This window comes from Callorhinchus milii, unplaced genomic scaffold, assembly GCF_018977255.1.
Source record: "Callorhinchus milii isolate IMCB2004 unplaced genomic scaffold, IMCB_Cmil_1.0 Scaffold1, whole genome shotgun sequence".
Lineage (NCBI taxonomy): Eukaryota > Metazoa > Chordata > Chondrichthyes > Chimaeriformes > Callorhinchidae > Callorhinchus > Callorhinchus milii.
This window is the reverse complement of record NW_024704742.1, coordinates 117,797,959-117,822,467: the sequence shown is the minus strand read 5'-3', so window position 1 is coordinate 117,822,467 and position 24,509 is coordinate 117,797,959. Positions and strand designations below refer to the sequence as shown.

General features: G+C 40.3%; 1 protein-coding gene across 1 annotated transcript in view; it reads right to left on the bottom strand.

Annotated features, from left to right (window-relative positions):
• pde8b (phosphodiesterase 8B) overlaps positions 1-24,509 on the bottom strand; it is a 98,957-nt gene that overhangs the window by 56,092 nt on the left and 18,356 nt on the right. The window contains exon 2 of the mRNA XM_007905387.2: positions 3,851-3,907. Within this exon, the coding sequence (XP_007903578.2) occupies positions 3,851-3,907 (57 nt within the window). The remainder of the gene's footprint in view (positions 1-3,850; positions 3,908-24,509) is intronic.

Genomic DNA, 24,509 nt, shown 5'->3' with positions numbered 1-24,509 from the left:
AAAATTCAACTGGCTATCTGTTTAACGGCAAGCATGCTACAATTGCTACAAAGCCATAAGGATTTGCAAATGTAATGATAGAGCCAGGGAAGATAATCTACTAAACAGTGAACACACTGATTGTAATACTTGAATGTTTAGTCCGTCTGATGGACTGGGCAGATGGTAGAGCTTATTGAGGAAAAAGAGAGACTGACACACCACAGATTAATAAGCCACACTTGACTGGTCAAGAATTTCAGCATCTCCATGCTTTAGACAACAACATCTGCAAGGAACTCCAAAGCAGTGAAACTGATCGAGTCAAACGTGCCTGCAGTTATTTTATTTAATTCTGTCAGTATACAAAGCATGCAAGTCAGAAGAGACGTTTATAAATACAGTACATTTTGGAACATTATCACTTTGTTTACCACTTTTTATTTGTATTGAACTTCATTTGCCAGTGATCAACCCAAGAACACACGCTGTCAGACCCTTTTTGTAAGATGTTGGTTGCCTCCTCTGATTCCTCAGTCTCCCCTATTTCAATATCATCTGTAAATGAAATTATCTTCCACTAAAACTGCAAACCCGAATAATTTATGTAAAGGTTCAAGAGAAGCCCCACCTGAGCTGCTCCTTACTCAACACCAACCTCATTTCAACCCAGATCTCTCATTGCTAAACTTTGCTTCTTTCTCTTTATAGTGTTAAGGATGAGACGTTAAACTGAGATCCCATCTGCCTGATCAAGCGGATGTTAAAGATCCCACGGAACTAGGGATTTTCACAAGGGAGTTTCTCTCTCTTGGTGTCCTGGCAAACAATCTCCCAAATAAAATTGGTCACTCACTCGATGGCGGCTTGTGGGATTTTGTTATGGGCAACTGACTGCCGTATTTTGGCCACAAAAATGACATAATCAATCCACTTTACAGTATATCCTTTGAAATGCTTTGAGATATCTCAATGACGAGTAAAACTGATTGCATGCAATCATTGCTTAAACAACTGCAAACCCAAAGTCAGAACTAAGAGAAGTAAAGCAGAGACAGGTGAACTACGAGCTAACTACAGGCATTGCAAAACAATCTCAATGCTCCTTACCATGATCAATGATTGTGCTGTTAATGTGTACCACACGTTTACTTGAGACACTGCAGGTGACGATAAAGAATGCAGAAAGTTATACACAAGTTTGAGCCAAGGAAGAATGCTTGTTCAACTGAAGAAATGAGAATGATTGATCACTCTGGTACTGTGTTGAAGAATCTTGCAGGCACTTGTGACTTTGGTGACCTGAAGGAGTCGCTGAGTTGTGGTAAGACTTGTGTTTAGAGTCAAGAACAGCCATGCGAGACTACAAAGAGAACAAGACCTCGACCTTAAGAAAGCTGAAGATATGTTAACAGCATCTGAAGTTACACAATCTCAAGTGAAGCAGCTCAGTAACCCTGACATTGTTTATAAAAATACACCAAGAATAAACTAACTGCTAGGAATCCTAGCAAACAAAATCCCAAGCTGATGAGAGGTGAACAGGAGCACCTAAAGGGTAAGATTCAATGCTCAGCATTGAAAGCACTGTCTGGCAAGCTTTCTTGCTGCTTGTATAGCTTAGATACAAAACTCTGGAACACTCTCCCTCAGTCCTTCCACCTTGCCTTTCTCTCCCCCTTTTCAAGTCCCGCCTGAAAACCTTCCTTTTCGACCGTGCTCGGAGTCAGGCTCCGCTCCTGTTAAGTGCTCTGAGACGCTACCCTTGCTGTACAAGTGCAAGTTGTTGTTGTTATAGCAAGGTAGTTTATTACTGATAATAAACTTTGACTTTGATATAATGATAAAATAATAATCCTTCCATTTGATACAGCACCTTATCACATCAGTGAGATGTCTCAAAGCGCTTCACAGAATATATTGTAAAGTGGATTGACTGTGTAGTCTGTGGGCGAAACGTGGCAGCCAATTGCACACAGCAGTGTCCCACAGACAGTCGGCAATTGAGTAATTCTTTTTCCCCGGAGGGATTATTACCCCCGGAAAGCAACCCACCAATTGACTAACAAACAAATTCCTACTTACTGCTAGGCAAACAGAGGCATATGGAGTAAGGAAACTTGCCTAAAGTTTCACCCTGCCTGGGAATCAAACCCAGGCCCTTCGCTTGCAAGGCTGGCGCACTAACTACTGCGCTATAGGACTCCAGCAAAAAATATATATTATATATAGCTCTTTATCCATTCACCGAAACATCTCAAAGTGCTTCACAGGAATTACTGTAAAGTATAGTTACTGTATATATGTAGGCACACGCAACAATTTGCACACAGAAATGTCACACAAATAGCCATGATATGAATAACTAATTGTGTCTGGCAGATTATTGCACAGGACACTAGGAGAAACTCTCATAAGTTTAAGTACAAGTATTGCACTGAGTAGTTTGCAGAGAGTAAATATTGAAGTCGTGAAACAGAATACCTAATCTACCATATAAAACAACTGCGTATGTTGTGAATAGGCAGGAATTAATACATACTTTCCAAAACTGATACTAACTACACAATCACTCCTGTAAATAGAAAGATATTCTGTCAATTTTGATGAAATACTGCAATCTGAAATGAAAGTACTTTTAATGTTGGTGAATGGAGTCCAATGTGCAATATCGTAAACTGGATTTGTTGCGTTAATTGTGAATTTCAGTTTGCAAATATTGGATTCTGAATTTCACGACCAAGGAATCTCAAATCTCAAAGCCACAAAGTCTGAAAAAGACCAGTGAGCACAACGCAGGAGTTCAATAGAGGATGGGTGTTGTGGAAACTAAAGCTATCTCAATGGTGCAATAAACATGATGGTCCAAAATTGAGGTTAAGACTCATTGTTGAAGCCACGTAGTGGGAACTTACTATTGCATGTAGCCTTTCTATATCAGATATGTGAGAGGTTGATCCAAGAACTGGCACAAAAGATGTTTCATTTCTCTAACTTTGATGAACACAAAACAATTTATACTCCTGCTTTCTGACAATTGCCCGCCAAAATCATTGCCTGCTTGAACAACACAATTCGCTTCATAATTACCACACCACAAACTGTACTTTTACTGTGGTTTTAACATCAGTTTGGGATTAACCTCATGTTGAATCAGTACTTACTGAAGATTTGAAAGCTGACCCCATTCACTTATGTTGCATTTACACTGCATGTTTGGATACTGTTCCACTCTGCTGCAGGAACGTATTACCCTTCAGTTGTCATCCCCAGAACAATTCCATACACCTCCTAGGCGCTCTGAGACACCATCTGGCGTGGAGGGTGCTATATAAATCCAAGTTGTTGTTGTTGTTGTTGGGAGTTTAAAATAGAATGGCCACAACTTATATGTCCGCCACAGAAACCAGGAAAGATTTAGAAAAGTGGAGGTAAATGCACTGTGCAGTGGGATCTGGATCAGCAAAGTCCCAAGTTTCTTTCCAGCACTGCATTCAATTATCCTGGCTGAATGATATCCAATGACATTCTATCTACATATGCACGGAAATCAGGTGAAGTCAGTATTCAACTACCATGTGATTTCCACCACAGCTGAAAAGCTTGCCAATTATATAGATTCACAAGTCACTTGTGTGAGGTACTGAAGTTAGGGGATGATTGGTATCTTTCCTAGGCAAGAGAGGAAGGGAAACAGATTTTGAAAGTCATAAATGCAGAGACTTTAGACTAGTTTGTATCTCAGAGATGGAATAACTTGGGAAGACCTAAAGAGATTTTCTGAAATTTCATTCAAAAATATTAGTAACATGACTAGAACAGTATTCATGGTCCAAATGCCAAATCCACTAATAACATTGCAATCTCTTACCTGAAGGGGCTCTTGTGTCAGTCTCATGGGTCCAAATCGTACTTCTGTTGATGCGACCTACAGGAGAAAGTAACACTTTCACCAGTCTGTTCAGTATATCATCTTCAGAAAGGCTTTGGTTCAGTGTTAGGGTATACTCTATGGCAGAAAATAAATGCAAGTGACAGAGAAGTGTAACTCGTAATGTGTTAGTTATCACTGGTGTTCAGTTAATTTGTTGACTGGGCTGTAGGTGTAACCTATCGCAATGATTGGGTCTATGAAAGCCATTGGATTTCCTTCCTATCACAAAATATATAGTCAATTCACTTTACAGTATACTCTGTGAAGTTCTTTGAGACATCTCAAAGTCATGATAAGGTGCTTTATCAAATAGAAGGATTATTATTGTTATTATTATTATTATCCTAGTCCTCAAGATTGTGACCTTATGGGCTGCTTAGAGGGATACTGGCTGAACTCTGACTTTTTGCTCGGTTAAGCTGATATCCCACTAACTGCTTTCCAATACCAGAATCCGCAATCAGCAATTCCAATGGGTGCCATTGCTGGGTAGCTGAAATAATACAATTGCTGAGGGGGGGGGGGGGGGGGGGTAGGGCATATTTATTGATAACATAATTATCACAAGCGTCAATACACAACAGATTGCAAAGGTCACCCTATATACTGTACGAGGCTTTAGCCCACAATCAAGCAGATCAGTGTAAATCAGTGCTGCGAGTATGAGAGCAGTTATATAACTTGAACACAGTCAGATGGTACCTACAAGCAAATAAACACTTATTGATATGGACCATTAAAGACCACAACATGTGCCATAACTGAATCTTTCTAAGTTATGGGCCAGATCTCAGAAACAAAGAAGCCTTTTATGAAAGACATTCAACATACTGCAACTGAGGTCAATTTCAAGAATATGTGGATTGTGTACTTGGGTCACTGACCTCTGCTTTGGTCTGTCCTGAGCTCCTTAGCTTTTCACAAATCAAAGTGCCTTTCCACTTAACTTCAGTTAGATTCTATTTCTGCTGTGTGAGATCACGATCGAGGTTTTGGATGAAGAAAGCCATTCAGTCCATTTGACTTCATCCTTGCAGAATGAATACCCACCCTACTGTTTTTCCACTTCAAATTTTGAAGGTTACGGCTCAGAGGCCTTTGAAGCCTAACATAAAATGTATCATCTGCTTTTTCTATCTTCCTCTTTGTCTTTCACATTCAACTGCTGTGTAACTGGTATATTCCAAGGTTCATTTTATTTTGTTACTTACTTGCTCAGAAGTTTTTATGCAAAATTAAATGACCTGCAAAAAATAGATAAGTTGACTCTATTATAATCACCTTTATTTTAGTGGCGTGCTAAAACAAAACGGAAAAAAAACATTCTACAGTTTAATAGTTTCTAGATTTGTAAGCAAATAAACTATTTGACAGCAGTGAGCAGCTTGTCCTCATGTCTCTAACATATAATACCACAGTTTTATGTCAAGTTAGAGATTGCTGAAACTTTCAGTTCATTTATTTTCTTTTTATATCACAAAGCGAGTTTGTAAAGTACCTGACATCTTTCAACCCATTGATCTCTGGACTATTTCTTCAGCCACATTACTCATTACAGCAAGCAAAGGTTTCTGATACATTTACATGGCATATTGGTTGCTAAGGGTATCAAGTGAGACTAATGAGCTCTCAAAACATCAGCTTAAAACATCAGCTCAAAACATCAGCTCAAACATCAAAGTCAATGCAATGAGGCTCATGCAACCAACATCGTGATCTGTTCCACTTCCATCGAGCACCTTCGACTTAAATGGCACCAAATTCCTCATACACAGATGTTTGTTTCAAAAACATGGCTTTCACGTAGGATAGACATCTTGAAGCACTTCACAGAGATGAGAGGGAGCACTGAGCAACAGAAGAGGAAGGAGAATTTAAGGGTATCGACCAAAGGCATGGTCAGAGAGATACATTTTTAAGAAAATTCTGAAGGTGGTGAGACAGAGCAAGACAAAGAGATTTTGGAAGAGATACAGAATAAGACTAGACAGAAGAAAAGGAAGAAGGTGACACAGACCTGCAGTTCAGGTCTGAACAAAATACTGTAGAGTTACAGGTCTTATCTTAGCAAGCCAAATTATCAACAGAACGCAATCATGGAAATATTCTGTGTCCACTGATCCCTGAAATTAAGTCTTAAGCCATTTGTGTCACAACAGCATCACATGTAAGCAACACATTGATGTTCTTGCAGCAATGGCACATCTTGAGGATGATAATAATAATAATAATAATAATCCTTCCATTTGATATGCAATTAAATAAAAGTTTTTTTTAGTGCACTTTTAATGGTATAGGTCAGAAACACAAACATTTGAGATTCTGCTTTTAGAACATTACAATTAAAACAACAACAATAACGACCACTTGCATTTATATAGTGCCCTTCACACTGGGCAGCGTTTCAGAGCGCTTGAATTATACAGAATTATACAGAACAGCGTAGGCCTGTAGGAACACATAAGAGGTTATTATGCTTTTCTACTTCATTGTTAAGTGAGAATTCATTAGAAGCACTTGGCTAAAATAAATCCAAAATAAATCCATAGTAGTGCGCTTTAATGCTTTGACTAAGAATACTCAACTAATTGAAGGAAATTTAATTCTAACTATTATAATTGTGAAATAGTTACTCTGGTTCGCAGAAATGCCAGCCTTTGTTTATCTTATTGTAAACTGAATTGGAAATTGAAGGTTAGCTTTCACTGAGGTTTGTATGTCATTTGAAACATTGTGTTGTGAATGTGTGATTTGACAGATGGCAAATGAATTTCAGTGAAAAAATGATCAACCCTGAAAGTTCCAGGCGTGACCTGACTGGAGAGCCAAGGTCACCTGTGATCTCATAGGTAAAAAAGCTGCATTTTAAAGTATGTCAGGACTCATAAAGGATGCAAGGAATGTCACTACAGTATGTTAAAATTCCACTAGAGCAGACCGCAATCTAGATTCTATCCACATTATTAAGTAATAATAGTAAAAAAGTAGAAAGATCAAATTCAAAAAAAGGGGGACATTAAATGAATGCTGGTAATGAATTGGTGTAATAGTGAGTCTAAAGCACTCAGTAGCAGGAGGTTTTTTTTGCAAAAGACTACTATTCGATACTGGGGAGGAAGACAGTTCAGCCATTGTACTATAGTGAGGCAACCTGCTCTGAAAACTCCCTTTAACCTGTACCATGTTCACCAGGAGAGTGAACATCAGTGTTGTGCTGCAGTTCAGATCTTTACAATGAGAGGTTAAGGATTCAACACGCCTCATTTTCTTTCCACTGTTCCCTCCTCTCCTGACTTGTGGCATTTCAATGTTGAATAGATGTTAGCAGCCCTTTCGCAGCTCTCTTGACTGGCCATTCTTCATATGAGAATGAAGAGACGTAGTGATTGACAGACTATTAAATTGTGAGGAGGCAACAACAACAACTTAGATTTATATAGCGTCCTCCATGCTGGATGGCGTCTCAGAGTGCTTCACAGTAACGGATTCCGGGCCCGAGCCAGGGGGAGGGGGAGGATGGTGACCAAAGGCGTGGTCGAAAAGAAGAGGCAAGGTATCAAAGCCAAGCCCAATCCTGTTGTGACATCATCTGCAGACATGGGCTCAACTTCCACATGTACGCGGATGACACCTAACTCGATCTTTCTGCCTCCACCCTCAACTCCAGGACCACTGCTGTCCTGACAGACTGCCTGTCGGACATCAAGTCCTGAGGGCAAATTTTCTACAGTTGAATGTGAACAAGACTGAGGCCCTACCGATTGGCTCGCGCCAGCGCCTCTGCACCTCAGGCTCTGGCAACATCAACCTCCATGGTTGCACACTCCAACTCACCAGCCAGTCAGGAACCTATGTGTCTTGCCTGTCCCTCAACTGTGTTTTCTCCCCCACATTCAAGCCATGACCTGCTCTGCCTTCCCTCACCTCCGTAACATCGCCCAACTCCGCCACTACCTCACCCCTCAGGCCCCTGAAACTCTTGTTCATGCCTTCATCACCTCCAGGCTTAACTATGCAAATGCCCTGCTTGTCGGCATTCCCAACTCCTCCCTCCATAGGCTGCAGATAATCCAGAACTCTGCAGCCCGTATCCTCTCCCGCACCAAACTCCACTGATGTGTAAAGGAGTGTGCTTTTTCTACCTGTTTAAAAAAAGGAGCCTCAATCAAGGTAGTTAACAAGGACTGGACTCCGATTAGGGTTGTTTGAATTTCTAGCCCTCAGTGCTAATTGGGCACCGGCATCAATATATAACAACAACAACAACAACAACAAGATTCCATTTATAAAGCGCCTTTCACGTCAGGAGGACGTCCCAAGGCGCTGCACAGTTGGGTCATGACCTGAGCAGGGGGGAAATGGTCAGGGGAGGGGAGGGAGCGAGGAGGGGGGAAATGGTCAGGGTGAGGGGAGGGAAGGGAGGGAGCGAGGAGGGGGAAGAGAGTCGAGAGGGGAGCCATAACTGGGTGCCAGAGAGGTGGAGGAGTCTGGAGAAGATGGCTGTAAAAAGCAATTGTTCCCTTATAAAAATAATTAAATTTACAATATATTCTGTGAAGTGCTTTGAGATGTCTTGATGATGTGATAAAGTGCTATATCAAATGCAAGGATTATTATTATTATTATAAACCTTTCTTTTGTTGTTAAAACCCTTGGTGCAAGTTTGTTTTCCTGGTGCAGCCCATTCCCTCTTACACCTGGCCATATATGCATGCTTTCCAATGGGAACCCAGTTGATTTGGCCGCTCACTAGACCAGAAGAATTTAGGCTACTGTAATGCTCTTATACCGCTTCACTCTGAGATTACCTTGCTCAGAACAGATCAGCAGCAACAACTTGCATTTATATAGCACCCTTCATGTGGGGTAGTGTCCAGGGGGTCAGGGATTAAACCTTCCTGGAGCCAGAAATCCCACTTGGTTTTAGACTTACACAGCTTTCTTAACATTTCAGAGTACTCAGAATTATGGCAAATTTGAAATTTACAGTTAATTTTTAAACCAATTTCCCACACGTTCTTACAAGAAACTACCAAAAAACGGCTTCAATATTGAGACTAAACTGAAGAATTGGCACTCTGAAACATTAAGAAAATTGTCTAAATGAAAAACAATATCAACAAGAACAACAACTTTCATTTATATTAGTGCCCCTCACATGGTAGCATCTTGAAGCACGAAAACTTCTATTGTTGATTGCTGCTGATTCACCATTCGACTATTCCAAGTGCGACAACCACTTGGTTCTCCCCAGTTCATTTCAATATGAGACCAGACACTGGTCAAGTTTATTCCTGTAGCCATGTGAAAAACAAGCAAAGGTTCTGTCTCTGATCCTGGGGGAAAAGTTCCACCTGCTCTATATTTACTCTAATTTCTTGGGTGTCTCAGAGTGTGCAGAATTTGACAGGTTCTTAAATGCAGTCTTAAATTTAAATCTGGTTTTCCTTTGGTTCTTTTAAGAATTGCAGAAAAACAGCTTCCAAATGGAGAATAAATTTAAGAACTGTTAAATTCCTCACACTCTGAAATGTAACGAAAATAGTGTAAGTCTGGATCCAGATGGAATTTCTCCCTATAACAACAACAAATTACATTTGTATAGTGCCTTCCTTTCACGCTGGGAGGACGTCCCAAGGTGCTGGACAGTTAGGGATTTGGACCCAAGCTGGGGTTTGGATCGAGAGGGGTGGAGTGTGGGGAGGGTATGGGTATGAGGATGACCGAAGGCATGCTCGAAGAGGAGGGTCTTGAAACATGACTTGAAGGAAGCAAAGGAAGGAGCGAGGCAAAGGGACTGTGGGATTGTGTTCCAAAGTGGGGGTGGAGAGGGTGAAGGCCTAACCGCTGATGTTTTCAATAAATCGTTTCAATATGAGTCCATGCAGTGCTCAGATTTATTGTTTAAATTTTAAATGTTTAACATTCAGAAATGTAGGAATGGTAATGTTGTCACATTGTTGATCACACGAGCAAGTGACCTCTGTTTCCAAACCAAGATAGATATGTTACTAGATATCATTGTCCCTTTAATGATTATCTGTTTGGATTGCATAAAATGACAAACAGAAATATAATCTTAACTCACAGACACCAGCATTGTGCGGACTCAATAATAATATTATCAGATTGCTGTATTCTGAGTCATAAGCTACATTTTGTTTCAAAAGAGTAGTTCTAACATTCTTTTGTTGCTACACATTTATTTTGATGCAAATTTACCTATTCTCTATGAATAAATATATCATCAGGTGTTTTTGTTTTACCATAGCAACACACCACTTGATGAGTGGAGTGAGTGGATGTTCTTGGTTTAAAATCATTCTGCACTTACTGACGACCAAGGACATTGCCATGAATACCAATAATTTTACTGCATGCAGATGAATATGATTTTCCTGCTTTTCAAAGCCCTGAAGCAACAAATCACACAAGCCGCATCATTTATGGTGTATCAATGGATAAAAAGGTAATGTTTGTTTGATGTCAATCAATGCCGACATTCTCTAATTATCCTGTTATTGATACGGATCCTGAAATCTGCTTTGACTGGCACCTGATCAGCCACTACCACCAGGTAACCAGGGAGGTCACTGGAAAGAGAAAAGGAATCAGATATACTGGCATTTTTAATACAAAGAGTTCTACTTGACTCCTGGGTCTAGACTGAAAAGTTTTGCTCAAGATACAAACCCACGATTGTCTGATGACGATGATTATAGCACCTGCTGTCCATGTTGAGTGAGTGCCTGATCGATTCACATGGTCACTGAGTGATTTGCTGCTGTTTGTATACAAAAGTCTATGAAATAAATAAGGATATCAAACAAAGTATATCAAAACAGAGCACAATTTTGTTTCGAGCACTGTGTTGGACAATTGTTCAATCCTGAGCTACCAAAGACTCAAATCAGTTTAATAGTGTAAGCTGTTTTTACTCCACACTTACCACTCTTTGTTACTTTCCCCATTTCATTCCTGAGCCTTTTATTTTTTGTCAATCATTTTGAAATGCTGATGTATAATAATACGCACTAATGTAACAAGACGATTGCACAACCCCTTGCGCTTTGGCATGTCCTCCCGACCTGAGAAAGGAAGTATGAATGTGAATTCTATTGCACTGTGGACTTTACAAACTGCACATTTTCATGGCATTTTTGGTAACTGCATCACTTTAAAAATTAGGGAAGGATCCTTGTCTCAACCCCATTCATTCCATTTTGTGGGAAGATCATTGGAAGATTAAAAAGTAAAATATTTTGTTCTGATTTGGCCTTAAGAAATATCAGATCATAGAGGAAGATTTGTTTGATATGAGCCATCGCCTGGAATATTCATCTAATCGTTAACATTAGCTCGGTGATCTATTAACGACCTTTTTGTACTCCAAGCTTAAATCATTTGTTGTGGGTGGTTGCTTGAATGGTAGGGTTCCTGTACATTAGATGCAGTGTAAGTATTTCTGTATAGCAAGTAAGAAGTAAATTTAGGAATAAATAAACAAACAGCATCTTATTGTATTGTCAAAATGTCTCAAAGCGCTTCACAAGATTTTAGTGTTAAGTGCAATGACTGTATTTCTTGGCAAACATGGCAGCCAATTTGTGCTCCACAATGTTTCACAAACAGCCATGAAGTGTTATCCGTATGTTCTTGAAAGAACTCTTTTTCTGTATTGTATTGGTCTTTTAAGTTTTTAAAGAACTTATAAAAATGTAGGCTTCCAAATGAAGGTAATATTTAATCATTTATTTCTGAATGCTCTAAAATGCTACATAAATTGCTAAAAATCTCAAGTATACCACAGGCTGTATGGAACTGGGAAACAGTATACGGCACCTTGCTAGCAGTGCATATATCAAGACATCTACTGTATGTGCCCTGCAAGAGCACCATAAACACTTCTCTCCTGTTTTGTTCTGTTCCTTTATGTCAATCTTATTAAAGTACCAACTTCAAAAGTACCCAAAACACAAGTTTGAAGAAGTGGCAGATTGCTGGCAGTATAAATGCAGTTCCTCTCAGCCTCAGTGGCTTGGCTGTCAGTCCCTGCAATTCTGCAGGAAATGCTATCTCTTTTTAAGCTGTGCATCACACTGTATTCCATTGCCTGACCAATGGGCATGCATTACGTCTTACACTGCGGTATAGCCAGTGCACAAATCAATGCACTAATAACTTATACTGTACTGCACGTTGAAAACGAGTCTTCAAAAGCTTCCCATGCTTTGAATTTGGTGTTACTGATGTCAATTCTGCTTCTGTAGGTGATGTAGAAAAATAAGTCAGTTTCTGCGCACATGTTAAATCGCCATGTATGGAAACAGCATGTGTACTTATATTTTTTTTACCCAAGTCTCCAATGGCTTCAAAGCTGAAACTCCAAAGGCCAGGACTGAGCTTGAATGACACAAAATCTTCAAAGCTTTCATAGACCTCCTAGCTTTGCTAAGTTTTCAGATATTTACCTATTTTTGTTATATCTAAAACTATAATAATAATAATCCTTACATTTGATATAACACCTTATCACATCTTCTAGATGTCTCAAAGCGCTTCATACAATATAATTGTCTGTATATTTTGTGAGGTACATGAACCATAGAATTTTACGGCCCATCGTAATGTTTATTTTCCATTCCAGAAATTTTTTATGAATTCTTAAATTCAGTATTAATTTGGGAGCCGGTTTTCTGAAGTTCTTGAAAGAATCAGCTTCCAAATGTAAACTGATGGCAACCATTACTAGTACAGTCCCACAAATACTCATCAGGTGAACAGTGGGTTCAGTTCAACTGGATTGCCTTGAAAAGAATAGCACCTGTGGTGTGTTTTGGGACATTTTGATGTTATAGCCTCTGTATCAAATATTTTTATATTTCTTATATATATGACCCGAGCCGCCACCTCCACTCCAAATGTCTCTCCTCCTGCCCCCCTCTATGTCTCTCCTCCCAACCCCTTCTATCCGCTACTCCCCCTCTGTCCTTCTCTCCCACCGCCCTCCCCACCTTCTCTCTCTCCTCGACCCCATTACCACTTCCCTCTGCTCCAGCCTGGGCATCCTCCGCCGGGCCCATCGTGACTCCCGGCACTGGCTGTCCCAGAGCAGTAACCCCAAGTGTCCCATCACTCACTCTCTCCGCTCAAACCGCCTCCTTAAGGCAAACACAATTCCCCCTTCCCTCATACATACCCTCCCCAACTCTCCACTTACACCACTCTCCACAACCATCTCTCCTGTACACCCCAAAATCCTTTCTGCATCACTCTTTCCTCACTCTCCTTCCTCCCCTCCCTCCAGCAAACCCACCTACATTTCCCTCCAAAATGTCCGTTCCCTCTCAAATAAAGCCCTCACCATCCACAACCTCATCCTGGATGAGCAACTTGACATTCTTGGGCTCACCGAAACCTGGCTGTCCCCCAATGACCCCGTTGCCCTAGTGGAAGCCTCCCCTCCAGGCTACACCTTCCACCACAACCCCTGTCCAAACCAGCATGGCAGCGGGGTGGCCTCCATTTCCAAAGCCTCCCTTGGTCTTATCCCCTATTCTTCTGGCTACTTCCCCTCCTTCGAGCACCTCACCCTCTTCCATCACTCTCTCCCATTGAAAATCCTCCTTGTCTACCGCCCCCCTAAGCCCCCCCGGCTCCTTCCACACAGACATCTCTACTCTCCTCTCTTCCCTGTCCCTCTGCTCTGAGCGCCTGCTCATAATGGGTGATTTCAACTTCCACCTAAACTCCCCTTGCACTACTTCTGCCGATTTCACTGCCCTCGTCTCCTCCCTAAACCTCACCCTTCATATAAATTAACCCACCTACAACTGTGGTAATGCCCTTGACCTCATCATCACCCACAGCCTTGACATTTCAGACCTCAGCTTAGGGACAAGGCTATCTCGGACCACTTCCTCATCTCCTTCTCCTCTCGCATCCCTCTTTCCTCCACCATGCCCTCAACCATCCTCGACCGCCCTTGGAAAAGGCTACCCCCTTAGACTCTCACAAAGGCCCTCTCATCATCAAACCTCCTATTCCTCTGGCCTTCCACCCACGGAGATCCTGAAGCAGCCGTCCAGCTGCTCCATGATCGCCTCTCCTCCACCTTCAACTCCCTCGTCCCCCTGAAATCCAGGACCATCTCCAAACCGACCCGATCCCCCGGTACAGCAACCATCTCCGCCGCCAAAAAACCCAAACCCGGCCTGATAACTGGCCTGACAGTCCACCGCCAACTGTGGCTCAAGCATCTCTCTGTCCTCCTCACCCTCCTCATCTTCTGCTCCTACCACCACCCCCATTCTACATTCCTTCCTCCCCATCTCTCCCTCCTTCCTCTCACCCATCATCACCTCCATGAAACCCACCACCTGCTGCCTCGACCCCCTCCCCACCAACTTACTGGTCACCCAGCTCCCCCTCCTCTGCCCACTACTGGCTGACGTCATCAACCAGTCCCTCTCCTCCGGATCAGTCCCTGTCTCCCTCAAAACTGCAGTCATCACCCGCCTCCTGAAAAAACCCTCCCCAGATCCCTCAAACCCCAGCCATTACAACCCTATTTCTAACCTGCCCTTCCTCTCAAAAGGTCTAGAACGCGTTGTGGCCAACCAACTTCGCGTACACCTCTCCTCCCACTCCCTCTTCGAACCCCTCCAGTCTGGTGTCCGCCCTGCCCACAGTACAGAGACTTCAGCCACTATGCCCCGAGGCTCTGGAACTCCCTTCCTCACTCCCTTCATCTCGCTCCCTCTCTTCCTATTTTCAGGTCTCTGCTGAAGACCTTTCTTTTCGATCGCGCCTTTGGTCACCTTCCTCCCCCTCCCCCTGGCTCGGTCCCAGGATCCGTTTGCTGTGAAGCGCTCTGAGATGCCGTCCGGCGTGGAGGGCACTATATAAATCCAAGTTGTTGTTGTTATAACTTTTGAAAATTTTAATCTTCAGTCACAATTTGGAAAATTTCTGCCACCCATTCCTCCGGAACACTGTTGTCAACCCCTGAAACTGAAAATAAACTGTTTTGGGGTTACCGAGTGCAAAATAACTTTAGCAGGAGAGAAAGTAGTTGGAAAGGTAACAGCATTTTGTCTTTACATTGCATACAAAACCCAGGGATAAAATTTGCATAATCGATCTGATGTGATTACGGTATGGAATTGGAAATTTATTTCTCCCTCTCCAGTTTTGTATGGTAGAGTTTCAAGGCTAGACTATTACACAATTATTTGGTAACACTATAATATATTACTATATTATTTGTGGAATCCTGTAGTTTAGTGATTAGAGCACTCGCCTCACAAGTGAGGGGACCTGGGTTGGATTCCCGGGCAGGGCGAAAGTTTAGACAAGTTTCCTTACTCCACATGCCTCTGTTTACGTAGCAGTGAGTAGGAACTCGGTTAGTTGATTGGCGGATCGCTTTTCTGGGGGTAATAATCCCTTAAAAATAATAATAATTTGGTCACTCAATCCACGACTGTTTGTAGGACACTGCTGTGTGCGATTCGTTGCCGCATTTTGTCCCCAAAATCTACAGTCAATTAACTTTACAGTATATCCTTTGATACGCTTTGAGACTTCGGGAAGATGTGATAAGGCACTATATTGTATGCAACGATTATTATTATTATAATCCAAATATAATGACTACACTGTATGTTTTCACAATGCGATAGGCACTATATCAAATGTAAGGGGTATTATTATAAACAATGCAGTACAGAGGGTGATTGCCTCTTGTCTTTGTCAGTAACCTTTTACCTTCCTTTGGTTTCACTGAACAATGCAACCTATAGGAGGTGATTAGAATAGAGGAATCGGTTTAGAATATTCAAACATCACCAATAGCATTTGATGCATATTGTCATGTGAACTAATGGTTGATGATTATTTAGTATCACAAACTTGCTTCCAGTAAGTACAACTTGAAATAGTTTTATTCTTTGTGGTGTCATGTTCGCCAACAAATACACAGTCACTCTACTTTACAGTAAATCATGTGAAGTGCTTTGTGACGTCCTCCCGATGTGAAATACACTGTATCAAATACAAGGATTATTATTATTATGTCCCTTATACAAAGGGCAAGTTATGGGTACTGGTTTAGCTGAACAAAACAAATCTGAATTATAACCTACACAAAGGCTCAAAAGGACCATAGATTTCTTTCTGAAGTATTCTGCAATGGATACGAGTCTAATCACAGGGAAGATGCACCTTTAACTGCCCTTTTCATTCATTTTGTTCCAATTGATGTCACTCACAGCTTTAAAAATTAAAAGGCTAGTGAACAGGAAATGATGTTCCAGGCGTTCAGGATCCATGGCAACAGCCAAATAGCAGCATTTCATACTGGTGCATAGAGCAGATCAAAGCACCGATTGCATGCTGTTTCCTAGCAACCGATTAGGTACATCAATTTAGAAACCTTTTGTATTATTTTGTGATAAGTGGTAAGTAAACAACATGCTTGTTTTTTTAAAAAAACGAACTATGATTTTGCTTTATTTGACAGCTGAGCAGTAGCTAACATTGAATAGGTTCCAATACACTGGATTCCTAATGATCAGGATTACTGTACAACTATATAAATCAATGTCCTGAAGGAAAGCAAAAAGCAAAAGAAGTCTGCTCTACTCCAGTCATAGCTCATACGATACCTTTTGTGCATTAAACAAAAGTATCTCACTGAAATGGTGCAACATGAATAACACATCCTCAGTCATGAAGCATTTTTCAACCAATTCTGTAACTATAGTTACGAAAATATAAAGAATGACCATTACCTCATGTTTGCTTTGTAACAAACTACAATGAAAGAAAATCACCGTAAAAATTAAAGAAAATACCTGGCTTTGATTGTAATTTTTCGTTACATTATCCATTCCCTCTTCTAAAGCTTACTTGGTCGGGATAGATATTAGTGGCAAGGATGCCTTGCCAACCTTTTAACCTGAAACTTACTGCCCACATCCTCAACATTATGGCCTATAGTTACCACACTGCTGACAGCTCCATCTCTCCATTGCGCAACAATAGAATAAAGGTCAAATTCATACTATCCAGAATGATCTTGGAAATACAAATAACATAGCCAACCTTGCAGAGGTTTGAGAACCTCATGCCTCAATAGAACAGTAAAATCGTGTGATGCGCTTTAAGACGACCTCCTGACGTGAAAGGTGCTAAATCAAATTACAAGGATTATTTATTACTGTGAAGTGTAGTGACTGTGTCTTTATAGGCAAACCCAGCAGCCAATTAGCACCTAGCAGTAAAATGAATGAACAATATTATCTGGGGAGAAACTCGCTGCTCTTTATGAATAGTGCCACAGGATCTTGGACATACACCAGAACAGCCAGATGTTAATAAATCATAAATTATAAGTGATTAAATCATAAATCTGAATGACTGATAAAATAAGTAATACCTCCTTAGATCCACAACTACTCAGATTACTTCTCTCTTTCCATTCTTTCGCCCAGATTCCTCTCCCTTATCTTATTGACTAAGAGGGAAACAGCTGAATACACTTGAAGAACAGAACAATGAGCTTCTCTAACAAATGCAAGTCTGCAAACAGATTACTCAGTATTCCAAACAGCGACTGTCAAAGAAACTGTTAAATTCACTTCACCATTTTTATTTTATACATTTTAGCTTTTGTATTTTCTTCTGCCTTTAGTTCTTGTCAGAATTGATCAAACTATTATTACTTGTTCTGGATATTTGGCTCGTTGTTCCTGTAACCACTTCTGATGTATAAAATTATTAATACTAGCCTCCAGTATTATTTTTGTCATTTACTAGGATGTCTGGCAGGAGATAAATTGGTTGTTCACTTCATGGTTGTTTGTGGGACACTGCTGTGTGCAAGTTGGCTGCTGAGTTTGTCTACAAATTACACAGTCACTACACTTTACCATAAATCTTGTGAAGCTTTGAGAATCTTCAATGTTATTAGCGCAATCACAAACACAATAATTATTATTGTTTTCTGGTGTATACAACATGCTTACAGCTCTTTTCTCAATGATTCATATACTGAACACAGCTGTTATAGCTTTGGGAATAATCACTATTAATTCAAATTTGCAAACTTTGGTAATGCTTTCACTTGCTGTTCTCAGAATTTCAAATTACTTGTTTCAAAACATTTGGTCCATTAAAATGGTAATGTGCGCAATTGGCTGCCACGTTTTGCCCACAAAATACACAGTCAATCCACTTTACAATATATTCTGCAAAGTGCTTTGAGATGTCTCAGCGACGTGATAAGGTGTTATATCAAATGCAAGTATTATTACTGGACTCATTCAAGAAACATCTTTATTTTGTAATTTTAAGATAGCAAGGTGGGTTTTCTGGAGGAATGCTATAAATTGAGATCAAATGCCTTATTCGTAGATTCTCTCTTGAGCTATTCTGGGCATTCAAGTAATTCTCAGTTAGAATCAGCCTCCCAATGTGAAAGGCGCTATACAAATGTAATTTTGTATTGTATTACAATAGTTTTTTTAGGAAATTATCTTTCACTAACTATCCGTGCAGCAACAAGAAAACAGTTCATCACTCAGATCCTTCATTGCACTCCATGAATCCATGAAAAGCTGAATTATTTTGTCAGGATCTGTTCTCCATCTTATCTTGCCTCTCACTTTGTTGCCTTGTCTTTCACCTCATCTTGCCTTTCTTATCTTGCCTCTCACCTCTTCTTATCTCTCACCTTTTCTTGGGTGTCTCATTTTATTATGTTGACAGGCTATTTATGGACCTCTTCATTTGTTTTAATCCCTCCTGATTTACGGTCCACTTTGTGCTAGATTCGGGTGAATTTGCAGACTTATTAAGTAATTCTCGGTTTGAATTTGCAATCTTTTCAAGCAATCCACGTATTAATTAAGAACTGTTCAACAACTACCAGTAGGTGGACAGGTAACTCAACTGCTTTTTTCTGAATTGACAAATGTTTAAATGTAATTTTTAGTCATTGTTGCAACTTCTAATTTAATTTTCTAGTTTATTAAGTTTTGTTACCCCAATATTTTACTATTTGCAAAACATAATACTGGAGAAATGACTGATTTTGCTCTGTTTTCACTCTTGCAGTTTATTTATTTAATAAAAAATAGTTTGTTGTATTTAGAATAATATAATACTTGGAATTTAGTATAGTACATGTTGGAAGGATATCACAAACCGTTTCACAGGAATTACTGTAAAATTGAGTGATTCTGTGTTTTCTAGGAAAACGCGGCAGCACAATTGCACACGGTAATGTCCCACAAACAGCCATGGAGTGAGTGACCAATTTTGCTTTGGAGATTGTTGGCCAGGACACAGGGAGAAACTCCCTTCTAGGAACATAAGAACATGGGAACAGGAGTAGGTCATTCAGCCCTTCATTATTGATCTGTACCTCAACTAATCCTTTCAATTCCAATTTCCTGCTTTCTCCCCATATGGTTTAATACTAAAAATACCTACCAAAAATCTATTAAATCTTTTCTTTTTGATTAGTGCCATGGGATCTTTAACGTACACCTGAACAGGCAGACGGGACTTCGGATTAATGTCTCACCTGAAAGACAGTAACTCCGATAATGCAACACAGCCCCAACAATGCATTGGATTGTCATCCTAGAGTTCAAGTTCTGACATGGGACTTAAACCCACAACCTTCTGACTCAGAGGCAAGAGTGCTTCCACCGAGCCAAGCTGACACATATGTTTAACCCAGTTTTGGATACGATGGATCCATTTATCGTGTTCTTTTATTTAGAATGCTTTACATTAATCTAAAAGGTTAGATTTTAATGCTAATATGGGTTGTACATAACAGGAGCTCAGCACTTTTGTGCTTTTCAGTTGATTCATCATGTGGTTCAGTTGTGGTGGCATGGAGTAATAGATTCATTTATTTTCACAATAGCAACAAGAACAGAATAAAACTTATTCCAGCAGTGCATTAGTGCTTCAACACAGAAGAAAACTATGAAACTGGCCTTCATGAATAATTGAAGACCTTACATCTGATAAAGATAGAGAAGGATTTGTTTTGGCCAGTCAGGTGTCTGACACACGCTTAAGGGAATCCAAACCAGACTGAGATTTTTAAATGTAAAGCCTTGACTCAGTGTTTCACAACTGCAATCTATTTATGCATGGAAATCTCTTTGTGTTTAGAATGGAAAGCGCACTCTCTCCGGGGAGAAACGCATACTGTTTTCCTAATTTCAGAGCATTAGGCACAGATTGGTTAGAGCCAAGGTTTGCTACCCTGGAGTGTGTGTTGGGGTACTGGTGGAATTTAAGCAGCTAAAACACAGTTTTCTACTTTGAGCAATGTCTGGCAAGCTTCCCACTGCTTGTCCACTCTATCAATTAGGATTTGGGTTTGCAGGATTAACAAGATCCAAGTACGAGGAATCCCTCCCCTTACCTGCCCCTCCATATCCTGCCGAGCTGGTTTGTCATCAGCAGTGTCTTGAACTGCTGCAGACCTATCCTATTTAAATAGAATAACTTCAGGAAACTTTTGCTTTCTGCTGACCTAGGTAGGGCTTAATATAATTTTAAACTATCACAAATCAAAAATAAATGTGATTTATTTGGTGTCCATACAAAATTTGCAAGCGCTTTGGGGTACCCTCCTAAAGTGAAAGGTGCTATATAAGTGTAAATTGCATTGTACTGCATGAAATGTAATATATTGTATGCTGAGCATGAGATCCATGTTGCAGAAGCCCATCATTTCCCACACCATTTTGAATGGAACTAGCGCAAGTTTTTGGAAGAACAATGTGTATCTTTGTGTTTTTCCCCATCACTTATAATGTCAAGTGTGCCAATAAGTATAGATGTTACATTTGCGACTGAGTTTCACAAGGCCAAAATACACAAAAATGCTCCTGATAAATATTAAGCACAGATACACAAAAGTTCATTGAATTCTGGAATAAAAAATGATACTTTTCAAAGCAGTTCTGGTAAACAAGTCATTTGTGTGTGTTTTGTATGGGGGCGCGGGGTGGGGGCTAAGATTGGACTTTTTTTTACAAGGACACAGACTGCTTTTTGTGGTTCATTCAATAGCCTTGACCTTCTGAGAAAATAATGGATTTATTGATATTTTACACAATAAAGGATAGAGGAAAGTATGAAATGAAGAATGGTTGCCGATTATAACAAGACGTGAAGTTAGATAATTAAGCCATTTTTATGAGTCCCACTTTTCAACTCCTTCTTCATATCTCTTAATCCTTTCATGGACTGGATATTTACCCATTTACTGTTTGGAACAATTTTGTTGATTTAGCTCTAATAGCTGCTTGTGGTAATGCAATCCAGAGCCTACCAATCCTCCAAGTGAAGAAATTCTTCTAACCTCTCCCTCAATTCTTCTGATAACATTGCTGAGATCACGTCCCTTGTCACAGAGTCTACACCTAAAGGAAATAATGTTTCTCTACTTACCTTGTCACGTACTTTGAGATCTTTAAACATTTCTATTACATTCTCTCCCAATTTCCTGTGCTCCAGTGGGAAAAGTCTCACTTTAGCCAATCTCTACATTTTTAAAATTACAGCAGTCAATTTTCTTTATTAATATAATATGAATAACCCTTATACTTGGTAGACACTCTTAAGTATGGTGATGGGTTTCTACATCTATCAGACACTCAGCTGAATAAAAATATTTATTTCAAGATGAGGCACATCATTGCTAGGTACAATACAATATAAATTTACATTTATATTTATATAAATTTATATATAAATAAAGCCCCTCCTTAGCCTCCTTCACGTCCCGCCTCAAGACCCTCCTCTTCGACCATGCCATCGGTCACCCCCTTTCCCCTCCCCTCCCGTCTCCCTCTCTGACCCCCGTTTTGGGTCTGAAATGCTGTACTCTGTCCAGCGCCTTCGGATGTCCTCCTGAAGGGCCCTATTCAAATGTATTCTTGTTGTTGTTGCCTTTCAACTTGGGAGGATATCCAAAACGCTTCATCCTTTGTGAAAGATAACAAAACACTTTTATACTTCTAGTAAGCAATGTCAGGAAACTACAGCAAAATCCAGAGAAAGATTCCTTTCTATAGTCCACCCAAAAAAGAGCAGAATTCTCCCCGCACCCCCTCTACCATACCAAAACTCTCACAAAGTCTGTGAAAAGCTTTTTATCCTTTTGAGACAGAGAATCTGGAGGGATTGGGGAGGCAAGTGAGGACACCCAATGGCCAATGGTATGTCATTGGTAAATCTAGGAGATTTCAAGATTTCATATAGTTAAATGGTGAAGTAAAACTGTGAATAAAATGTATGAACCTGCTTTGGAAAAGACATGATAATAGAATAATAAACCTTGCAATTGATATAGTGCCTTAGCGTGTCATTGAGATATCTCAAAGTACTTCACAGAATATATTGTCAAGTGAATTGAATATATATTTTATGAGCAAAATGTGGCAGCTAATTGCACAGCACTGTCGTGCATATAGCATGTGTCTCCTTCAGATACAAGCACACCAGCAGACGACATTGAACATTTTTCTGATCGTTCAGCTTCTCCAAATTCTACTCTAGGCACATGGAATTGTTCCATTGGTCTCTTTTTCACAGATTTTGTCTCACGACCAAGTTGTGGGGAAGAGAGTGGTGGGGTGGAGGGCAGGGGTGGGCGCTGTCTATTCACCTAGAGGTTTCCAAAACCACAGGATGAGTCAAACCATATTACCTCTGTTCTGTGGGACGCTCTATTTATCAGTTCTGTGAGATTCACAGGACTAATGAATAGCGCTGATGTTCCAGAGGAACAGCAGCTGCTCAGAGAGACACAGTCTTTCAACAGGAGAGTAACTAACTTGTGTGCACAGGTGGAAGTGGGTCAAGGACTGGGTGAATCACACAGAACTGATGACTAGTGTGTCACATTGATGGTGGTTATATGGGATGACTCATCCTCTTGTAGTGGAGGCCTTCAGGTGAATAGATCCCCTCACCCACCACAATCCAGATCTGTGAAGGAAGATATGCAAAAGATTCCTCAACTCTACTGCTTTCAGGAGGAAAGAATTTGGAGAAACTTTAATTCAGCCACGGAGAACCCGCATTTTGTGCTCCTTTACCAGATACTAGTTTGAAAATGTTAAATGAGAATTTTAAAGTTTTAAAAAAATTTCAGCAGCAGAAATTCAAAACCACTTCTTGCTAAATTTGATTCTTAGATAGAGGCCATATTGCCTTTGAGAAGCCTGAGGGAGAAACCATTTCTGGTGTTCAGCCCTAATCCCACCCATAAGGGCATTATCTGGTTGAGAAAACATTCTTTAATTAACCCTGGTGATAAACTAAGAGACTGAATGTGTTAGTAATACTGCAATTTTGACACCATTATTCCAATAGTGAGAAGAGTTATGAACTCCCATCCCTCCGCCTTACTTCCTCTTTATCTATCTTTGAATCCCATCTGAAACCCTATCTCTTCGACTGCTCTTATTGTCACCTCCGCTTCCTCTTCCTTCTTCCTTGGCATCCAACTCGACAAGATGTTATTCCACATGCTATATAAATGTAAGTTGCTGTTTTAACCTTTCTTCGTTCATCTTTTGGTCTTTTCTACATCCCTTGTCTTCTTGGTGTAAAATTACCTTGTGTTACAAAAAATAGCAACATTGATAACACTAACAATTTGCACGTATATAGCCTTTTAACGTAGAAGAACATCTCAAAGTGCTTTACAGAGTCGCTACCCTGCGTGGAGGGCGCTATATAAATGCAAGTTGTTGTTGTGGTGGCTGTACAGAGATGGAGCATAAGACAGAGCAGGAAGCTCGAGGGAGAGTAATGTATAAGGTTTTTTTCTTTTTGGTCAGCCGTGTGTCTGATACATGTGGAAAACCCATCACTACGCTTGAATATCCAAACCTTAGGAGGTTTTAGGGAGAGTTAGAGAGCTGGGCCAATGTAGCTGAAGGGTTAGGATTACGGTAGGGCAGAAGAGGCAGGAAGCAGGCCTGAGTTGGCAGAATGGAGGGAATGGGTGTGGGAATAGGAACGCAGGAGATTTCCAAGACATTTGAAGGTCAAAACGAGGATTTTACTGCAGCAGTGTGGGAACAGAGGTGCAATTCATGGTGTGGGTGTAAGTGCACACCATCAGTGCCATTACACCTTATGACATGAGCACTTGGTTGCCACTTATGTGTTTCTATATATTTACATACATAGAATCATAGAATCTTACAGCACAGATGGAGGCCATTCGGCCCATCGTGTCTGTGCCGGTTCTTTGAAAGAACTACCAACGCTCTTTCTCCATAGACTTGCAAATTTTTCCATTTTGAATATGTATCCAATTCCATTTTGTAAGTTATTATTGAATCTGCTTCCACCAACCTTTCAAGTAGTGCATTTCAGATTGTAACAACTCTCTGCATAACAAAAATTCTCCTTATTTCCCCTCTGGTTCTTTTGGCATTTATTCAGTTTATTACTGGCACACCTAAAAAGTACTAAAGAACTCTGTGGTGCTGTTTACTTGCTGCAGACCCAATTTCGGTTACAAAAATGGTGTATCTACACA